Source organism: Pleurodeles waltl, chromosome 7 (assembly GCF_031143425.1).
Source record: "Pleurodeles waltl isolate 20211129_DDA chromosome 7, aPleWal1.hap1.20221129, whole genome shotgun sequence".
NCBI lineage: Eukaryota > Metazoa > Chordata > Amphibia > Caudata > Salamandridae > Pleurodeles > Pleurodeles waltl.
In genome coordinates, this window is record NC_090446.1 from 1,516,293,295 (window position 1) to 1,516,315,594 (window position 22,300).

The 22,300-nt window shown below is 48.6% G+C and overlaps 1 protein-coding gene across 1 annotated transcript in view; it reads right to left on the minus strand.

Annotated features, from left to right (window-relative positions):
- Positions 1–22,300, minus strand: part of LOC138247460 (D(2)-like dopamine receptor) — a 142,312-nt gene that overhangs the window by 46,295 nt on the left and 73,717 nt on the right. Inside the window, exon 3 of the mRNA XM_069202084.1 lies at positions 11,022–11,131. Coding sequence (XP_069058185.1) covers positions 11,022–11,131 — 110 coding nt within the window. The remainder of the gene's footprint in view (positions 1–11,021; positions 11,132–22,300) is intronic.

Sequence of the window (22,300 nt, forward strand, 5' to 3'; positions counted from 1 at the left end):
CGTGTGCAGAAAAATAAATGCACATCTCTGCCATACTTAAAGTGATGCTTCAAGAACGACTGCAATTATTAACAATGTTTTGCATATTCTGATGAGATATTATTAATGCTGAATTTACCAGTTTGCATATTATGCACATTTTATTAATGACAGTATTAATGCATTTCTTTTGCTAACCTAACTAGGCCTGACGCAGGGGCGTAGCTTCAAGTGGGGTGTGTGGGGTGCTAAACCCCTGTAATAAATACATCTTTCTGATAAATAGTTGGGTACAGATGCTTTCAGTCAGGTTTGGTGAGATGTCTGCTGGATTTCATATGGGATATTTATGTACATTCAGACAAAAACGCAAACACACTCTCTCCCTTTCACAGTTTTTAAAGTCGTCAAAAATATTGACAATTTTACTAAATAATATTTTCCCTCCCTTAGTACCCCTACCACACCACATTCCTCTGGCCTTCCACTGCCCCTCCCATACAGCCTGCTTGATGTATGGGGGGTCATTTTGACCTCAGCGGTCTTTTTTAAAGACCGCAGAGGGACCGCCATGCGGAAGACCGCCAGTGTTGGTGGTTTGCAGCTCGGCCTATTATGACAGTTGGCAGCTCTCCGTCCTTTTACGGATGGAGAGCCGCCAACAGCCATACTGGCGGGAGGCGGGGAAGTGGAGGTTGCTCCACCTCCACCGCCACGCCAACAGAACACCGCCCAGCGAATCACGTCCTGTAATTCGCCGTGGCGGTGTTCTGTTGGCGGTGTGGTGTCGGCGGAGCTGCCCCCAGGGCTCCCGTCCCCTCCTGGAGGATCGTCGGACCAGGTAAGTCGATCGTCCGTGAGGGGAGGGGGGTTGGGGGTGTTGTGTGGGTGCATGGGGGTGTGCGTGTGTGTATGTAGAGGGGGTGTGTGAGTGTGTGTATGCCTGCGGGGGTGTTGTGTGTATGGGAATGAGTGCGTGTATGTCTGTGGGTATGTCTGTATGGATGTGTGCGTGTATGTTTGAATGTGGGTGTGCATGTCTGACTGTGTGTGTGGATGTAGGCATGTATGTCGGCGTGTGTGCGTGTAAGTGTGTAGGTGGTGCTGAAGTGCGTGTCGTGTGGGTATGGGTGATGTGATGTTGGGGGTCGGGGTGGGGAGGGGGGCCCTCCTACCTTTGGGGGGTGGCAGAGGTGGTGGGGGGGTAGGGGAGGGAGTCGGGGTGGGGGAGACCCCTATCAGTGCCAGGGAAGGAATTCCCTGGCACTGATAGTGCTTACAGCCATGGATTTCATGGCGGTTCAAACCGCTGGAAATCCACGGCAGTAAGCCGGGTCAAAATACCGCCGGCGGTATAGTGACGGCCGCCAGGCTGGAGACCCAGAACGGGCGGAACGGAGAACCGGCGGATGACCTTGGCGGTAAAAGCCATGGTCATAATTCCACCAAGTAAGACCGCCAGCCTGTTGGCGGTCTTACCACCGGTTCTCCGCCTTCCGCCAGGGTCCCCTGACCCCCATAATGTATTTAAATATTTTATGCCAGCCTGTTGGTCGGAAAATCTGAAGCTCCCCCCCTCCTCCAATCTTACTGACCAAGCCACACCTCTGTTCTGATGTAATGTATTTTCACAATATCTGCCGGTGTGATTGTTGGGAAATCTCAGATTCACCTCCCCCCCCCAATCTTACTGACCAAGCTACGCCCCTGGCCTGAAGTCTTGAATTTACAACCATATAAAAGTGTTGATTCATTTCTTTTCCTCTAACATGATGTTTTACATTAGGTTGTTTCTCGTGAATAGTAAAGAGCCCTATTGTTTTATGTGTAAGATTTGTTCCCCAATGAGCTTGATTCTGGTACACTGAGACCTGGAGACTGAAAGCTAAAGCCAACGTTATTGCTCAACTGAACTTTTCTCATGTGAACTGAACTGTCGAAATCGTCTTGCAACATGAGAAAGAATGCTGATTGCAACAAGTGACGTTCAAAATTGTTAAACTATTAGATTCACACGGAAAGGTGAGATGACTTCGCAAAAAAACGGGGAAATTATTAGGAGTTGTGCTAATAATCCAATTGGACATTGCCCTTTTGCATAATGTGGACTCATTGAATTGACCAATAGAACCACTTTTAGTATTCCTATCTAGGGAAGGACTTTCTAAGTTTGAGACAGTCCCCTTTAGAATCTTGATCTGTTAACATGCCCCTTGGATATTTCCTGATTTCTATGTGCAGCCACCGTGTTCTGTACTTTTTCACCTGATGATGCTTCTAACCAACTTTGCTGATGATCTACATGCTTTGCTGACAAACCTGAATTGACTGATGACCCTAGGAGAAGTATATTCTAATGCAAATTTTTTCCCTGACCTGCTTTCCTGAGTAAAGGTTAGCATGCTGACACTTACTCATTTTAGTTTTCTTAATCACTTTAACATAGCCTGAGATAGATGATTTTCCAAAGTATTTTTGTCTTTTCTTTTTGATTTTTTGCCACATATGTTAACCCGCTCCCATACGTGCTTGTCTTAATTTGGTTAGCTATAGGGAGAACCTATGTCCAAATCCTGATTTCTAAATCTTTGTAATCTGATTTGACTAATATAATCACAGTCTGATTTAAAGAATATTTCTGTCTCTCAAGTGATTTAATTATTAATATGCTTGGTTCTTCTCGAATGTCTAAGGGTGTTGTTGTTGAGTACATTAAAATGGTTTCATAGATTTGGTCAACCTATGGTGTTTATTTACCTTTACCATTTGATTTTGCACAGCATTTACATGACTTCGGCTTTGTCGGCATAAATTAAGCTATGAAACTGTATCTAGATTGGATTTTTCCTTCTGTGGCCACATTGGTCATGGTGTCTAAATTGTTGATTGTCAGACTGATGTGAAATTGTTTGTGTATGGTTATCACACTCTTCACCGGGTCAAAAGATCCCATCGACCTCGAGGAAGCAGTTTCAAATCCTGCAAAGGATGAGAAAAATGTGAGAGTAAATCCATACACCCAGGACCTTTAAATTAAATGCTACCAGATGGCCTGCAGCACTTACTGAAGGACCCACTTAAGAGGCACCTTAAAGCATGTCCCAGGTCTGCCATTGCAGCCTGAATGCAGTTTTAAACTGCCATCTTGACCTGGCATTTGAAACCCCTTGCTAAGCTTTAAACTCTTTTTATATTACATATGTCACTACTAGGCCCTAGCTAGCCCAAAGGGCAGGGTGCTGTGTAATTAAAAGGTTGGACATGGATTTTTAAGTTTTGCATGTCTTAGCAATGAAAAACTCCTGAATTGGGTTTTCACTAAGTTGAGGCCTACCCCTTTTGTGGGAAAACATTAGGAGTTCCTTATTACATGTAATAAGCTGTATTTCAAAATTGGAGCAGGTAGCTATTCTATGTTTGGTGTCTATGAAATTGTAATGATAACCCCTCTTGCAAATGAATAGCCTGTGCTTTGCCTCCACACAAAGGGCCTGACAACCTCACATTGCCACTGCAGCCAGTTTGAAGCCAGGACAAGAAAGTCAGGAAATGACATGCACTTTAACGCCACTGTATAGAAGCTTCTTACACCTTCCAGAACCAGGGCATAAAAGTATAACCTCAGACACCAACTATTCAGTACACTTCTAGCCTTGTGGATACTGTGCCAATTAGGAGGACTGCTGTGCTGCTGGCAGGATTGTTTCTCTGCCGGACTGCTGCTCTGAAGGACTACTACCCTGTTGGATTGCTGCCCTGTTGCCCTGCTATTCTGCTGCCTTGTGTCTGGGTAGAAGGACTGGATCTTCATTTGTCCAGGACCTCCAAAGTGATCACAAGTGCTTGTTTGTTTACCTCGTGTGAAGAGCCAAATGGACACAAAAGGCTTACTCCATCTTGAACCTGCACCTGTGCCCAGCATGAGTAAGTCCTGACTCCCCAAGTGGTGCCCCTCCAGTCTTGGACCATTGGAAGTGGTGCTAAGGCTTCCCAGATAGCAAAAATCCAAAAATTGAAACTTTGAAAATGTTCTCACAGATGTGTCAGAAATTCTCAAACATCTGGGCACTAAACTGATGCATCAATGGACTGGTATCACAAAAATGACACTAGTCCAGCAATGCGGGGAAGGCTCCCATGGGAAAAAGCCCTGTGTCAGTTTAACATTGCTCTGAGCAGGTGTTAAAATTCTGACGCAGTGAAGTTGCAGAACGACGCAGTGAAATGTTGTGAATTTCAATGTGTCCGTTCTGCGTGGATTTTCCCAAGGGAACTCCTACCTTGCGTACATTATAACAGACACAGGTCTAATGTGATGCAAGGCTTTACAAACTGATGGGTTGGGCCCAATGCATCAGTTTGTAAATCTGGAGCTGCGTAAAAAGAATGATGCAGTGGTGGCGCAAGAGGCTTGTAAATAAGTCCCTAAGTCCAAACATAGAAATCTTCATCTTGGCTTCAACACAAGGCTATCCAATGACAACTTGCCCTCCTTGTACTCCTCCTGCATCCTTGCCCTGTTGAAAGTGAACTTCTCTGAAAATTTTCTCAATAATGTTTCTGAAAGTCCGAAAGTAAGTGCTGAGTGGGCCAAATCTTTTTCTTGTATTCGAACCACACCCCATCGCAGTCAGCCATATTTTTCAACTTTGACACAGTCTCGCACGACTAGCTGTCCGGGGTTGGCTCATTGATCTTTTAGGCACTAGTTTTCACAAAAAATGTAAAACTTCATAACTCCAGTTCTACTGGTTGGATTGTTGTAGTTTTGGTGTCAAATAATTTATTAACATTTACTCTATGTTTCTAAATTGGTTTAGGATTTTGCTTTTGTGGTGTTTTCACCTTATTGTTGTTTGTGTAGTGCACAAATATTTTACACATTGCTTCTAAGTTAAGTCTGACTACGTTTTGTGCCAAGCTATCCAGGGTTAAGCACAGGTTAATTGAGTGACTTTTTGTGGTTCAACCTGCAAGAGATTGTGGCTGTTGCTTGACCAGTGCTCACAGCTCAGTCATTCAACAATCCAATTTCTAACATTATTTGTTTTGGATTAGCTGCCAAGAGTACTGATGTAGATGCTAAATTCTACCGAAGGCACACGGCAGTGAAGGATGTGTACCCATACTTGTGTATAAAAAGCCTTTTTTAACTGGAAAATTTAGGGCCAGATGTAGCATTTTCCGATTTTGCGAATCCGGTTCGCAAAATTGGATGCAGAACGGTGTCCCAGACACCGTCTGCGAGTCGCTATGGGGTCGTAAAGACCCACCTCATTAATAATTTTGCGACCCCATAGCGAGTCCCTGCACTCACAGGGATGGTGGCCTGCTGAAGATAGCAGACCTCCATGTCTGTGACTGCTTTTTAAATACAGGGAGTGCAGAATTATTAGGCAAGTTGTATTTTTGAGGATTAATTTTATTATTGAACAACAACCATGTTCTCAATGAACCCAAAAAACTCATTGATATCAAAGCTGAATATTTTTGGAAGTAGTTTTTAGTTTGTTTTTAGTTTTAGCTATGTTAGGGGGATATCTGTGTGTGCAGGTGACTATTACTGTGCATAATTATTAGGCAACTTAACAAAAAAAAAATATATACCCATTTCAATTATTTATTATTACCAGTGAAACCAATATAACATCTCAACATTCACAAATATACATTTCTGACATTCAAAAACAAAACAAAAACAAATCAGTGACCAATATAGCCACCTTTCTTTGCAAGGACACTCAAAAGCCTGCCATCCATGGATTCTGTCAGTGTTTTGATCTGTTCACCATCAACATTGCGTGCAGCAGCAACCACAGCCTCCCAGACACTGTTCAGAGAGGTGTACTGTTTTCCCTCCTTGTAAATCTCACATTTGATGATGGACCACAGGTTCTCAATGGGGTTCAGATCAGGTGAACAAGGAGGCCATGTCATTAGATTTCCTTCTTTTATACCCTTTCTTGCCAGCCACGCTGTGGAGTACTTGGACGCGTGTGATGGAGCATAGTCCTGCATGAAAATCATGTTTTTCTTGAAGGATGCAGACTTCTTCCTGTACCACTGCTTGAAGAAGGTGTCTTCCAGGAACTGGCAGTAGGACTGGGAGTTGAGCTTGACTCCATCCTCAACCCGAAAAGGCCCCACAAGCTCATCTTTGATGATACCAGCCCAAACCAGTACTCCACCTCCACCTTGCTGGCGTCTGAGTCGGACTGGAGCTCTCTGCCCTTTACCAATCCAGCCACGGGCCCATCCATCTGGCCCATCAAGACTCACTCTCATTTCATCAGTCCATAAAACCTTAGAAAAATCAGTCTTGAGATATTTATTGGCCCAGTCTTGACGTTTCAGCTTGTGTGTCTTGTTCAGTGGTGGTCGTCTTTCAGCCTTTCTTACCTTGGCCATGTCTCTGAGTATTGCACACCTTGTGCTTTTGGGCACTCCAGTGATGTTGCAGCTCTGAAATATGGCCAAACTGGTGGCAAGTGGCATCGTGGCAGCTGCACGCTTGACTTTTCTCAGTTCATGGGCAGTTATTTTGCGCCTTGGTTTTTCCACACGCTTCTTGTGACCCTGTTGACTATTTTGAATGAAACGCTTGATTGTTCGATGATCACGCTTCAGAAGCTTTGCAATTTTAAGAGTGCTGCATCCCTCTGCAAGATATCTCACTATTTTTGACTTTTCAGAGCCTGTCAAGTCCTTCTTTTGACCCATTTTGCCAAAGGAAAGGAAGTTGCCTAATAATTATGCACACCTGATATAGGGTGTTGATGTCATTAGACCACACCCCTCCTCATTACAGAGATGCACATCACCTAATATGCTTAATTGGTAGTAGGCTTTCGAGCCTATACAGCTTGGAGTAAGACAACATGCATAAAGAGGATGATGTGGTCAAAATACTCATTTGCCTAATAATTCTGCACTCCCTGTAAAGCAGTTTTTTTATTTATTTTGCAGCCCGTTTTCCTTAAAGGAAAATGAGTTGCAAAATAAAAAAAATAACGAAACCATTTGGTTTCGTTTTTTTGCTACTCTGAAAAACCCTTTTTGGCAACATTCACAAAGGTGAAGGGGTCCCATGGGGACCTCTTCCCTTTTGCGAATGGGTTACCACCAGTGTGACACTGGTGGTAACTGCGAATTGCTTTGCAACGGCATTCGCGGTCACAAAGCAATTTTGCATAGCGATGCGAGTCGCAAATAGGAAGGGGACACCCCTTCCTATTTGCGAGTCGCATTCACAATTTGCGAGTCGGTACCGACTCGCCAATTGTGAATGAGCATCGCCAATTGTGAACGATTTTCGCAGTTTGCACCATGCAAAATGCTTGCTACATCTGGCCCTTAGTAACTTATTTGAGAAAAAAACGTTCTAAAACTTCGCCTTGCTTGACTCCTCCCACACTGATTTGTCACTCTAGTACTTTATTCACTGGTTTGTCGGTGGTATGTGTTTAAAGGAAACTGGGGCTACTTCAAAGACACACCTTGTGCCAAGAACGACAATTATTCTTTTCCCTCCAGCGGTTCTCGCCTGGAGATTGTCTTCGTCCTCACTGGAGGATGGGCCAACTTTGGTAATCACAAGCTGTCATAAGATAAGTTCTCACCTCAGCTTTCTAGAGCATCCCTCTAGCTGCACTTTACACACAGAGGAAGATGCTATATGTGCCTTGATGATAATATCACTGTGCTCTGCACTTACTAGTCACTAGTGAGGCCCTCACCTCCTTGAATGATCATTGTTGCCCTAGAGGCTGATCACAAAACCAAAGACTCTTCATTCTCCGAGGTCCTGGATCATCCGTCACTGCCCCAGAGACTGCTCACTGGTTGAAACAGTGGGTGCCTCACTCTCTCATCTATATTTTAGGGCTTGGTCAGCATTTGAAACCATGGGCTCCTTGACCACTCATCGGTACCCTAGAGACTGCACGTAGGCGCCCTACTTGCAGGCCACTATTCTAGGACTTGGCTCTCTGTTCAAAACCATATGTTCCTCATTCTCTAGTCTGTAATTAATGGCCTAGCTGTCTGGTCAGAATCACAGAGTCACATGTGAATAATATGAAGTCCTTATTTACCAGCCCTAACCCTGAGCTGCTGACTCACAGGAGAATGACCCAATCGGATGCTCCATGCTCTCCGGATTGTAATCCAGGGTCTGGCTCTTTGGTGGAGTCTGTGACAGGGAAAGGGGAGGAATGCACAGTATTTATGTAAATACGGCGCATTCCTGCCTTTTCCCCTGCACTGGCTCCTCTTTGGCAATATGGCACCAATGCAGGCACCCTTGCACCTTCCTGCTCTAAAACAATCCCCGAGGCATATTAATCTATGTGTGCTGCAGAACGCAGCACACATAGATAAATGAAATAATGGATAGAAATAAAGATGTTTCTTCTCGTTATGCCTCCCTTGCTAAGGTGTAGCATTTTGCCTCATTCCCCAGCTTACCAGTTCTGGTGAATCTGAGCATGCGTCAAAATCCATGAGAGTTGCGTGGGAACATCCATGCAACTCCTAGGGCACGGCAGATGTAGCAACAGGATGCCAGTGAAGGGCCTTCAGCACAGGGGAGATGTGGACTTGTAGTTCTACTTGTAGGTGTTGTCATGCCACTGCACGCTACATACTTTGGAGGGGTCTCATAACTGTATTTCATACTCCATGGTAGGAGTCATCTGGATATGAGTGAATTAGTTACTTGGACAATCTGTGGTAATCCCACGTGCAGGAGAGTATGACAACATTTCTGCATGTTGTGAAGTGTAGATTTAGATAACTGGTTAACTTTAGGATTCATTATGCAAACCAGGAGCACCACCAACAACCCCAAGAACAAAATCCCCAGGAAGTATCATGGACTCAGACCTCATAAAGAACCCCAAAGTTAACCAATTTTTTTAATCTACACTTCACAACATGCAGAAACAATGTCATGTTCTCCTGCGTGTGGAACTACCACATATTATCCAGGTAATTAATTCTCTCATCAAATCCACATGATTGGTACCATAGAACACGAACTGCAGTTGTGAGGCCCTTCCAAAGTATGTAGCGTGCAGTGGCTCATCAAAGCCTACACGTAAAACTACAAGTCCACATCTCTCTTGTGCTGAAGGCCCTTCACTGGCATCCTGTTGCCAGACCTCCTCACAAAATACGCTGCATTACACGAGGAATTGAAAGGGAAAGGAGCAGTTTTCCTACAGACGAAGCTCAAGAGATGCTCTCAAAAAAGGAAATTGTGTTCCAGACTGTGACCCCAATTAATCAAAGTACCCCACAAGAATAAAACAATGGGTGGCACATGAGCAGCACTTGATGGAGGGACGAAGAAAAATACATGAACTCTAATAGTGTGCTTAAAGAAAAAATATAACTCCCTTAAACATGAGCAATCATCCAGTCAAAAGGATGGAGAAAGGAGCTATGTGCCAGAGGAGGGATGAACACAAGTGGAAGGAAAGCTATTGACTAAGAAGCAAGCAAATGAGATCGACAAGAAAGCCAACCAGAGGTAAGCAGTGGATGGCTCTAAGCAGTCTGTAGGCAAGACTTAAAAATAGTTCAAAATACTTGACTATCTCAGAGGCTGTTTGTGAGGGACTTCACTTAATGCTTTGTGGCCACCCTCTCTGGTCTTTTTATGCCTGGTGTCATTGGGTATTACCATGGAATGGCCTGACACTAAGGCGGTCATTATGAACATGGCGGTCCAGACCACCATATAATGTTCATGGCACGACCGCCACTTTTGTAACTCCGCCACCAGGCAGCCTGGCACTTGTGGAGTTACATATCTGAAAGGGCAGCGCTGCAAGCAGGGGTGCCCGCTGGATAATGAGGCAATTTTCACCAGCCTTTCCCTGGCGGTTCACCCCGCCAGGGAAAGGTTGGCGGAGTAGGTGCCTCGGGCCCCCCTGGGGGCCCCTGCACTGCCCATGCACTTGGCAGGCCCCCATGCACAGCCCGTTGCGCATTTCACTGCCCGATTTACGGGCAGTGAAATGCACGACGGGTGCTGCTGCACCCGCTGCACTGCTATATTGTTTCCACCCGCCTGCCCAGCTGAATGTACATTATGTGGCCGGCAGGGGCTTCTGTGCGCTGGCGGTCTTTTGTTGACCGCCAGCGCCAAACTTAGCGGGTTTCCCGCCAAGTTCATAATGACCCCCTAAGTCCTTACTCACCACAATCTTTAACCCACACTCATTTTGTTCTTACTCTATATATGCAGTGTATATTTTCTTTATGTTTATGAGCACGGTGAGCAAGGGGAACACCACCATTCACTCACTCAGCGATCTGTTGACACACTCTTCTTTAACCCATACATTTCAGCCACCAATGCATGCCCAGTCCCCTTTAATTTTCAACTTGAACACATTAGAATATTGAATCCATAAACTTAATAGACAGCCATTATGCATTAGGACTTTACCTTTTAAATCATCTACCCAGACACCAAGCTGGGTACCTGTTTGACCCTTTTTTCTCTAATTTATAATCCTTTTCAATTCAAAGACCTTTTCCTCTCACATGGACAGATCAATCACTTATATCGCAAATGTTCTTCTTTAATAAACCTACAACTTCATATACAACTTGTGCAAAATCTATACATAATCGACACTTTTAATATTAAGCACTAATGACTACCCCTCTATCCTCTTCCTGTATTGCAGCCTACAAACATTGCCACAAATTTAAGAAGGCCCTAGCGCCAACTAGTGCCACATTAGCGTCATTTGTTTGGTGTTAATATGACGACAGTGTGGCAAAAACACTGCGCCATATTTACAAAGTGGTGCAATGCATGCATTGCACCACTTTGTAAACCATTGCACCACCTTATGCCTGCGCCAAGCATAATGTATGCAGGGGGGCGTTCCCACATTAGGGGGCACACAAAAATGGCGCAGAGGAATCTATGACATTCCACTGCACCATTTTTAGCGGCCTCTCAGTCACCGGTTCACATCCCATTTCGCTCACTCAGTGATCTACACTCTGAGCCCCTCACTCACCGGTCGATGCTGATTGCGCACAGGTTCAGGATGCTTGCAGTGCACATCATAACATCCAGGGTCACAAAGACGTCACAGTGGATCCGGCTGAAGCGCCACTCGCCGACCACCTGGGCGGGAAGAGACAGAAGCAGAGAGTGGGTGTAAGTCAGAGCTCACCTTGCGTTAGAGGCAGCCGGTTCCTCCAGGGCTGTGTCTGGTAGCATTGGTGGCACCCAGTGCAGCAGTCTGTGTTGGCGCCCCCTCTCCCCCACATGAGCACCTCCTCTATGGCTTCCGTCAATACCAACCTGCATTGGTGCCCCTCATCTCTCGTTAGCTCCTCGCTCGCATATATTTATTTTATAGCGATACTCAACCCAATGTAGTGTCAGAGCGCTTTACATTACAAGCAGTTTATACCGAGACAATGAGTCATACAAATGTGTAAATCAATGTATAGGAAATGTTACTTAAGATAATGCGGTCTACAAGGCGTAGGACCCACATGACATCCACATTGGTATGGATTTTATGGTAAGAGTGCTTGGTCTGGAGAAACTAAGGGGGCAGAGTTACTAAGGTGCATATTTACAAGCCCCTCACTCCACCTCGTGCCGCCCTAGTGTCGTTTTTTATTACGCTAAGGCAGCGTTAAGGAGGCCTTTCTCCCACACCATATTTACAAAGTGCCGCAATGCTTGCATTGCGCTACTTTATAAACCCTTGCACCACATTATGCCTGAGTGAAAGCATAATGTATACAATGGGGTGTGGGAGGCATGAAAAAATGGTGCAGTGAAATTCACATTTCATTGCACCATTCTTTCTGTCATTTTTAACACCTGCTCGAAGTACGCGTTAAAATGATGCACCCTTTTTAATCAGTGGTCCTCCCTGTGCTTTACTGCACTAGCATCAAACTTTTTGTCCCTAGTGCAACAAAGCGCCACAACAGCATAAAAATGTTTGACGCTATTGTCCTAACGACCGCCATGATGCGCCACAATATAAATATGATGCAATCACGTTGTCGATAGGTGGGGCAGAGCTACGTTAGAAAAGTGGCTCATCGGGACCGATGCACGACTTTCTTGTAAATATGCCCCTACGTTTTCACACAGCGCAGTAACCAAAGTTGCTGCAGTGCATTGTGTGAAAAGCAGAGAGCTCACTAACACCATATTCACTAAGGTACAGTGCTGTTGCTCTCTTCTCTAGTGCTGGAGAACCTTAAGCTGCCTTGCCCAATGCCCACAGCCTTTCACCATAGTGAAAGTGTGTGTGCTTGATGTCAAGCATGGATGTAATACATGAAGGGCACCGTTCCAGAACACAATACTATGCTTTGACAAATTTTACCACTTTACCACTTTGTCTCTGGTGTACAGGGCAGCACACATGCAAAGCTGGAAAGGTTTTGACAAAATAAATATTTTTCTCAACTTTATGCCAGCCTTGAAGAGGCTTAATTTTGTGATAAAAATCCCTTATAACAAAGTTAGTATATAAGGATTAGTGTCAAAATTCATGGGTAGGTCCATGGGAACATTCATGTACCACCGATGTCATGCCTCCTTAACGCCACGTAGCGCATCTTAATACTTTATTATTAAATATTATGTTATGTCGATTTGCAGTGCATGGTAATCATCCATGAGGGTATATAGCTGCTTGAGCCGGCATGTACTTCCTGCATGGTTATGCGAATAGCCAGGTTTTCAACTTCTTACAGAACTCAAGACGTGAGGAGGAGGAACTGATGTGCTGTGGGAGTTTGTTCCAGGTTTATGGTGCAATGTAGGAGAACAAGTGTCCTCCAGCCCTGCTTTGTGAATGCAGAGGATGTATGTGAATGAGAGTGAGGCTAAGAGTAGATGTCTGACCGGCTAGTGGAAGTGTATTTGGCTGTTAAGGTATGCTGGTCCAGTATTGTGCAAGGCTTTGTATGTGTGGGTGAGGAGTTTGAATTGTCGGGTTTATGAATGGGGAGCCAGTGGAGCTATCTGAGGTGAGGTGAAATGTGGGTGCGGTGTGGGAGGTTGAGGATGAGGCTTGCTGAGGTGTTCTTGATGGCCTGGAATCTGTGTGTGAGCTGCTTAGAGATTTCAGCCTAGAGTCCATTGCGATAGGCGAATCTGCTTGTGATGACGGTTCGACTGGTTTTCTGTGACAGCCATTTGAAGATCTTTTGGAGCATGCAGAGGATGTGGAAGCAGACAGTGATCACTGCATTGACTTGTGCTGCCATGTTGAGCTTGTCATCCAGGGCTACTGCCAGGTTTCTGGAGTGGGGGGTGGGTACATCTCGATCTGGCCACCAGATGGCATTCAATGGGGAGGTCTTGTTTGCGAAGACTACTACTTCTGTCTTGTCAGAGTTAGGCTTCAGACAGTTGGTTCTCATCCATTCTGTTATTTTGGTTCTGGTGGTGTTAGTGTTGTCTGTTAGGGAGAGGATGAGCTGGGTATCATTGACATAGGAGATGATGTTGATGCCTTGAGATTGTATGGTGTTGGCGAGTAATGTCATGCAGACTTTGAACAGTGTAAGGGTGAGGGACAATCCTCCAGGGACTCCACAATCAAGATCTTGAACTCTGATGTGAAGGGTGGTAGTTTGACTTTTTGGGTTCTTCCCAGGAGGAAGTAGCAGATCCATTTGAATCCAGATCCTTAAATGCCGATCTCATGGAGTCTTCTGATGAGTATGTTGTGGGAGACTGTACTGAAAGCTGGAGAGGTCAACTAAGATAATGGCCACTGCCTCTCTTCGGTTCAGGATGGTCCAGATGTTGATGGCGGCTGCGATGAGGGCTGTTTAGGTCCTGTGTTTTATTCTGAATCCTGATTGAGTGTTGCCCATCAGGTGGTGTAGTTTGAGGTAGGTTGTGAGTTGCTTGTTGATGGACTTTTCTATCACTTTGGCTAGGAAGTGGAACAGGGAGATCGGACAGAAGTTACTTAGCTAGTTCTGGTCGACCGACAGTTTCTTAAGGAGGGCACTGACCCATGCATGCTTCCAGTCTTCAGGAAATGTGTCAGATGTGATGCTGTGAGAAAGGGTGGTGCTGATTGGTGCTGATCCCAGGTTGTAGATGTGGTGGAGGCAAGGATGTGTGGGGCTCCAGAGTGGATGGATTTCATGATCGTTGCTTTGTCTTCTCTTAGAATTGTTTCCCATTTGGTTGTGTGGTAGTCTTGGCTGGTGATGAGCAGGCTGGTGATTAGAGTTCTGGGGCTTGGTTGGTGTGTGAGGTTGGTGTAGATTGTTAAAGGTTGATAGGCCATCGCCCATTTCAAGTTCTTGAGAGGGGTGATAATGTTGATGAAGGCTGGGAGTGTGGTGAAGTCCTAGATGATCGAGAGGATCTCCTCACAGCTGTTAGAGCTCCCTTCAATGTGTTCAGCTACCGCTCTTTTCTTGGTGTCTCTTACTTGCTTGTGGAAATGCCTGAGTGCAGTCTGGTAAGTGGCTCTTTATGTGGTTTTATGGTTGGCTCTCCATATTCTTTCTAACTGTTTGCAGTGCTGTTTGAAGTCTTGAAGGTCCTCTGTGTACTGGATGGCTTGCATGTTGGTTCCTCATTGCGTGTTGTGTTTGATTGGAGAAAGGGAGTCTGCACAGTTCATGATCCAGTTGTTGAAGTTGGTGATATTTTTGCTGAGATTGCTCCTGGCGTTCGGTTGATCAATGCTGAGGCTGATGAGCCAGTCTGCTTCTGAGATTTTGCCCCAGCTGAGGTTAGGTACACTGGCGCTAGTGGGCGTGTTGACTTGCAGTGTGTTACTTTGGAAGTGTATGATGGAATGGTCAGTCCATCTGAGCGGTGGGGGTGAGATGTCTTCGATTTAGTCATTGGTGGTAACAATGGGATCCAGGACGCTGCAATATGTGTTGGTTCTGTGACAAGCTGGGTAAGTACTAGGTTGTTGAGGCTTCGAGGAGTTCTGTGGAGTGGAGGTTGGTTCTGCCTTCTAGGTGGAAGTTGAGGTCGCAGATGAGTATGAAGTCTGTGGAGTCAATGGTGAGGGTCAGTGATGAGGTTGGTAAAGGTGGCTCATGGTCCAGGTGGTCTGTCGATGAGGGTTCCGTTTAGAGTGAAGTCTTTGGAAATTTGAAGCTTGAAGTGCAGGTGTTCCATGAATGGGATGGTGCTTTCCGTGGATGTTGAGCACTTGACGGAGTGTCTGTAGGTGACAGCGAGCCCTCCTCCTGGTTTGTGAAGGCAGTCCTGTTGTGTGATCTTGTAGCCTGCAGGGACTGCTGAGGCAAGGACGGTGCAGATGTGGGGTTGAGCCAGGTTTCAGTGAGGAAGAGGAGGTCCAGTTTGTCGCTGCTCATAAGGTCCCAGATTTCAGTTGTTGAGAGATCGTGTGTTGAGTTGTATGCATGTATGTGTCGAGGTGCAGGTTTGCTGAATCGTGTGATGTTGGGACAGTGTGTTGTTGGTGTAACAGGTGCTTGCTTGCGTTTAGGTGTAGGCTGCTGCAAGTGAACTGGCAGTTTATGCGGGTGAAGGCTCCTACCATGGCGTGGGCCATGGCGTGGCAGCATCGGGTGGAGTGGCATTCTGGGTTGAGTGACCAGAGGAGAGCTGTAGGAAATTCCAGGCACGGGGGGGCTTTTGACACAGAAGCTGCCAGTAATGTAGATTCTGGGATGGAGGGGCGCGGACAGGTGGGCTGGGCTGCAGAAGCGGCTGGCGCAGCAGGATGAACAGGTAAGGAGAGGGGGGACGCCAGATGCGGGAAGAATGTAAAGGAGGGGGATGGGGGTCTGCGGGAAGTGGAACAGATGGGGCAGAAGGCGAAAGAAAGAGCACAGGCAATGGTGAGAAATAACAAAAACTATGTAAGACTATTAAGAGGAGTTGGAAAGCACAAACATGGTGAAAGAGCACTAAATGGGAGTGAGAAGCACAAAAACAGAGAGAGAGAGCTAAGAAAGGGGTGAAAGCAAAACATGATTGAAAGAGTACAAAAAGGAGGGAGATACAACAAATGGGGGAAGTGCTAGAATGGAGCGAGAGAGCACAAAATGAGTGAAAGAGTGCAAAAAAAGTACAAAATCAGAAGGCACAGGGGGTGAGAGAAAAAGAAGGAAAGGAGCTGGACACTGGAAGATCTCAGAGGAGAGAGCAGGAGGAGAGAGTCAGGAGCCTCAAGGTGTCCAACCTGGCTCTGAGAGGGCCTAGACTGGTTGGAGGGTCAGTCCAAGGTGAGTAAGGGTGCTGGGTCTGGGCACCTCAGAGCTAATGTCCAATTCAATACAGGATTTGTGATGGAAAGTAAACCCCAACACAAAATCTTGCATGAGGTTTGCATCAAATCAAACTGCATTGGAAATCAAATGAACCCTTTTATGCAACCTTCGAATAATGAAAGATGAGGGAAAGATCAGCATGTTTCTAAACCTATGCCTTGTACTGTGCATGCAGCCTATTGTAACTTAAGAATTGCAAGTTCTAAAAGGATCAAAAGCAGTAACCCACTAAGCTATCTACATAAAACACAAATATGTGATCTGCATATTGCATAATGTGCTTCATTGTGGGAACATTAATCCTTTATGCTACTTTATCATGAGTCAAAACTGTGACTACACAAATCACAGGTTTCCTCATCAAGTGCACTAACCACAGAGTTATCACTCCATTATGCCCTGCAAAATTCTCAGCACAGAATGATCTCTGCATGCGGCTCTTATCTCACCTCAGCCTGTCAATCAAAGGGTGTCAGCGGTGGACCTGCACGCACCACTTCCCGTGCACTGTGAGATTACGGTGTGAGCTGGCCCTGGAGCCCGCGTAAGGGCAGCTCGGACTCCGATGGGTACCAGCGTTCAAGGTGCTCTCGCGCCTCTATACAGCCATTTCACACCCCACGTCACAGAGAGCACAGGAAGTGATGTGTGCAGGTCCATCCTGCGCCCCTCCACATCGAGTCTCTGACACAGCCAGGAGGCATCTCAGCTGTACCGTCTCCATGAGCTCTACCTGGCCGTCACAGTTTCAAATGCACAGATTAGATGATGCCCTGTGCAGTTCCACGGTGTACAGCAAAAAAGCAACAACACTAGTGCGTGTGTGACAGTGAGTACGCCACACATAGATGTAGGCTTCTTCAAGAAGGTTTTATTCAAGTTGGATGCAATCACCTCAACCAGCTCGGCTCGACCTGTCTTCACTGTGCCAGCTCTCAAACCATCATCAGTTTGAATCTCTACTTTCTTAAAATTCCCATTCTCTGGCAACAGGCCAGGCACACGCACATACAGGGAATCTACCTTCCATCACGAGACACCACACACCTTCCCCTCAACAAAATATAACATGCATTTTCACTTTACAAGACAAACACAAAATTCACATATATGCATTATTTCACAAAATCCCTTAAGTGTGATGGCTTGACGATGGATCTTGCACTTCTTCTCGGACCCTCATGATTTACTCCCCCCTTATTGCACTCCGACCTCTCTGGCTCCTTACTTTCCTGTTCCAACATATTGAATTTAGCAACTCTGTTCAAATTCCATATTTTATAGCCATCTGTCTTTGCAGCATTAACAAACAATTTGAAAACCTTTATGCGCTTGCCACATGTAGAAATTCCAGCACCAGACCTCGGAAGTTTGATCCTTACCCTGTCTCCAACATTAATACATGTCACCATCACTTTCTTTTGAATGTCAAACTCTTTCTTCAGTTTTTCCATTCTTTCTTCCACTCTACCCTTCCATATTGCTCCATTGACACCTCCTTTCACACCAATCTCTCTCCTCTTACATACCCAACTAGGACACATCACACTATTGAGTTTTTTCCCCTGAAAAGCTCAAACAGTGCCATACCCATAGTAGAATGAGGTGTAAGCCTATATATTCCTACTTTTCCTGAATCTCCTTCATCCATGACTCATTGGTCCTCCTTCCAAGCTATATGGTTTCTTTCAACATTTTGTTGATTCTCTCAATGATGCCATTGCATTCCGGATGATAAATGGCAGATTTCTTATGAATTATGTCTTTGGGGGTGATTCTAACCCTGGCGGTCGGTGTTAAATCGGCGGCCAACCCGCCAATAGGCTGGCGGTAAAAAAAATGGGATTCTGAGCCTGGCGGGAACCGCCAACACAGACAGCCACCTTAACACTCCGACCGCCACGGCGGTACAAACAAACAGCGCGGCGGTCACCGCCAACAGACAGGCGGCAGACAATGTACCGCCCACACTATTCCAACTCACCAATACGCCACCTTTTCCGGGGCGGGAGCACCGCCGATAAAAACACGGCGGAAACAGACTACGGACGGGAAAACGCTCACCACTACGCACTCCAGGAGGAAGAAGAACAGCATGGAACCCGAATTAAACATCCTACCTGCTCTCGTCTACCTTCTCATCTACCACGAGTACGAAGTCCGGCGCAGACGACAACGGTGAGTACTGCACCTACGACACACGGGAGGGGGAGGACGAAAGGTTACGGGCACACACATATGCGACCCCCCACCCCAACTATGTACTCACCAATGCAGAGCACCAAGTCACAGTGACACCACCCAAACACCCCTGAAAAATGCTAGGACATAATCAAATTTGGAATAAATATTTATGTACCAAAAAGCTCCAGAAAATTATCGTACAACCATGAAAGATATTCACAACAAAACTAATGACATACACATCAGTGTATAACTGAAGTACCAAGTCCTGCACATCCTACGAATTCAGCATGTCCGTGGGCCAAAGTCTTGAGAAATAAGGGCAAAGCCCACACAGGAGACCTGAGTCCTTTGGAGAGAACACTGCAGGGGCATCAGATGTAAAAACTACAGGCACCTCAGGGGGAAGGGAAGGGGGGGGCACCACAGCCACATGAGTCCACGACGCCAGATCCACGAGGAGCCACCATGCCCACTGGACCATCCTGGGGAGTGCAAAGCCACAGTCTCTCAATGTCTCTACAGTGGGTGGGCTGCCCACTGGACCATCCTGGGGAGTGCAAAGCCACAGTCTCTCAATGTCTCTACAGTGGGTGGGCTGCCCACTGGACCATCCTGGGGAGTGCAAAGCCACAGTCTCTCAATGTCTCTACAGTGGGTGGGCTGCCCACTGGACCATCCTGGGGAGTGCAAAGCCACAGTCCATCAGGTGGATGACAGTCTCCACTGGTCAAGGAGGAGGCATGGTGGGCACAGTGAACCATAAACGGTGCTTGAGACGGCGGTGCCCAGCGGAACGGTGCTTGAGATGGCGGTGCCCAGCGGAGCGGTGCTTGAGAGGAAGGGCCCAGCGTAGCGGTGCTTGAGAGGAAGGGCCCAGCGGAGTGGTGCTTGAGATGAAGGGCCCAGCGGAGCGGTGCTTGAGATGAAGGGCCCAGCGGAGCGGTGCTTGAGATGAAGGGCCCAGCGGAGCGGTGCTTGAGATGGCGGTGCCCAGCGGAGCGGTGCTTGAGATGAAGGGCCCAGCGTAGCGGTGCTTGAGACGGCGGTGCCCAGCGTAGCGGTGCTTGAGAGGAAGGGCCCAGCGGAGCGGTGCTTGAGATGAAGGGCCCAGCGTAGCGGTGCTTGAGAGGAAGGGCCCAGCGGAGCGGTGCTTGAGATGAAGGGCCCAGCGGAGCGGTGCTTGAGAGGAAGGGCCCAGCGGAGCGGTGCTTGAGATGAAGGGCCCAGCGGAGCGGTGCTTGAGACGGCGGTGCCCAGCGGAGCGGTGCTTGAGAGGAAGGGCCCAGCGGAGCGGTGCTTGAGATGAAGGGCCCAGCGGAGCGGTGCTTGAGACGGCGGTGCCCAGCGTAGCGGTGCTTGAGAGGAAGGGCCCAGCGGAGCGGTGCTTGAGATGAAGGGCCCAGCGGAGCGGTGCTTGAGAGGAAGGGCCCAGCGGAGCGGTGCTTGAGATGAAGGGCCCAGCGGAGCGGTGCTTGAGACGGCGGTGCCCAGCGTAGCGGTGCTTGAGAGGAAGGGCCCAGCGGAGCGGTGCTTGAGACGGCGGTGCCCAGCGGAGCGGTGCTTGAGAGGAAGGGCCCAGCGGAGCGGTGCTTGAGATGGCGGGGCCCAGCGGAGCGGTGCTTGAGAGGAAGGGCCCAGCGGAGCGGTGCTTGAGATGAAGGGCCCAGCGGAGCGGTGCTTGAGACGGCGGTGCCCAGCGTAGCGGTGCTTGAGAGGAAGGGCCCAGCGGAGCGGTGCTTGAGACGCGGTGCCCAGCGGAGCGGTGCTTGAGAGGAAGGGCCCAGCGGAGCGGTGCTTGAGATGAAGGGCCCAGCGGAGCGGTGCTTGAGACGGCGGTGCCCAGCGTAGCGGTGCTTGAGAGGAAGGGCCCAGCGGAGCGGTGCTTGAGACGGTGGTGCCCAGCGGAGCGGTGCTTGAGAGGAAGGGCCCAGCGGAGCGGTGCTTGAGATGAAGGGCCCAGCGGAGCGGTGCTTGAGAGGAAGGGCCCAGCTGAGCGGTGCTTGAGATGGCGGGGCCCTGTTCAGCGGTGCTCTTCTCCACGGCGGGGCCCTATTCAGCGGTGCTCTTCTCCACGGCGGGCCCTGTTCAGCGGTGCTCTTCTGCACCGCGGGCCCTGTTCAGCGGTGCTCTTCTCCACGGCGGGCCCTGTTCAGCGGTGCTCTTCTTCACCGCGGGCCCTGTTCAGCGGTGCTCTACTCCACGGCGGGGCCCTGTTCAGCGGTGCTCTTCTGCACCGCGGGCCCTGTTCAGTGGTGCTCTACTCCACGGCGGGGCCCTGTTCAGCGGTGCTCTTCTGCACCGCGGACCCTGTTCAGCGGTGCTCTACTCCACGGCGGGCCCTGTTCAGCGGTGCTCTTCTGCACCGCGGGCCCTGTTCAGCGGTGCTCTACTCTACGGCGGGCCCTGTTCAGCGGTGCTCTTCTGCACCGCGGGCCCTGTTCAGCGGTGCCTATCTCCACGGCGGGCCCTGTTCAGCGGTGCTCTTCTGCACCGCGGGCCCTGTTCAGCGGTGCCTATATCCACGGCGGGGCCCTGTTCAGCGGTGCTCTTCTTCACCGCGGGCCCTGTTCAGCGGTGCTCTACTCCACGTCGGAGCCCTGTTCAGCGGTGCTCTTCTCTTCTCATCCAGCAGGTCAAGGGAGCCAGACCTGGCCTGGACTCCCTGCTCAGTCGCCCTCGGACCGTGACGTTTCTGGACCCTTCGGGGACGGACTCCTGGCCTCCTTAGTGTCCTCCTTCCCAGCTGGGATGTGGCATGTGGGGTCCACCTTCTCCGCGCTCCTGCTGCCCTTCCGCTCCTTTGATGGGGCTCTCGGGCCCTTGCCTCCCCTAGATGGTGTGGGTGGTGAAGTGGCCGCACATTGCTCCTTGGGGGCAGCCCTGTCGGTCCTCGCACGGCGGCCCTTGTTTTTGCGGGTCCTCTTGCCGGGGGGGGGGGCTGGACGTGTCCTTGCTGCTGATCGATGTGTCACTGCTGGCAAAGGGTGGGCTCCAGAACCCAGGCACAACAGTGACACCCGAAGCTGGGCTGGTGGTGGCTGCGGTGCTCTTGGGACTCTTTGAAGATGGATGGGGGAGCTCATCGGGGGGAAAGAGGTTAAGGTTAGCCAGGAAAAGTTTTTTAGGGCCAGGGTAAAGGGTAGGAGAAGTGGAGATGGAAGTGGAGGTAGAGGAGGTGGTTGTAGGAGAGTCAGGTGTGCTGTCATTGCGTGAAGGTGCTGTAGGCTGTCGTGAGGTGGATGGCTGTTGGGTGGGTGTCTGCCTGCGTTTGTGTGTCTTGGAAGAGGGGGTGACAGACACAGTGGGAGAGGACACAGGGGACGTGTAAATGGCAGTGGGGGTGGTGACTGCACGAGTGTGGACTGTACTGGAGGGTGAGGTGGTGATGGAAGCACTGGCTGATGTTGGGGTGCATGCAGGTGTGAGTGTAGACGTCACAGGGAGGGAGGAGGGAGACGAGGAGGAGGGGGACACAGGGGTGGCAGTGGCTGTTGGCATGTCTGCATCTGGGTGTTGCTTGGGTGAGTGTTTGTGGGATCTGTGGTGCTTGTGTTTGGATGAGCTGCTCTTGGGTGTTGAGGTGTGTGCAGGCTGGTCTGATGGTGTGGATGGGATAGGCTGAGGAACAGGAGACAGAGAAAGGCTGGAGGCAGTAAGAAGAGGGAGGCTGGAAACAGGGACAATGGCTGCCGTCAGTGCTGAGGCCAGAGCAGTGAACGCTCGTTGATGGGCAGCCTGACCCGAATGAATGCCCTCCAGGTACGCATTGCTCTGTTGCACCTCCCTTTGCACACCCTGGATGGCATTCAAAAGGGTCGTCTGCCCAACAATGAGCATCCTTACCAGG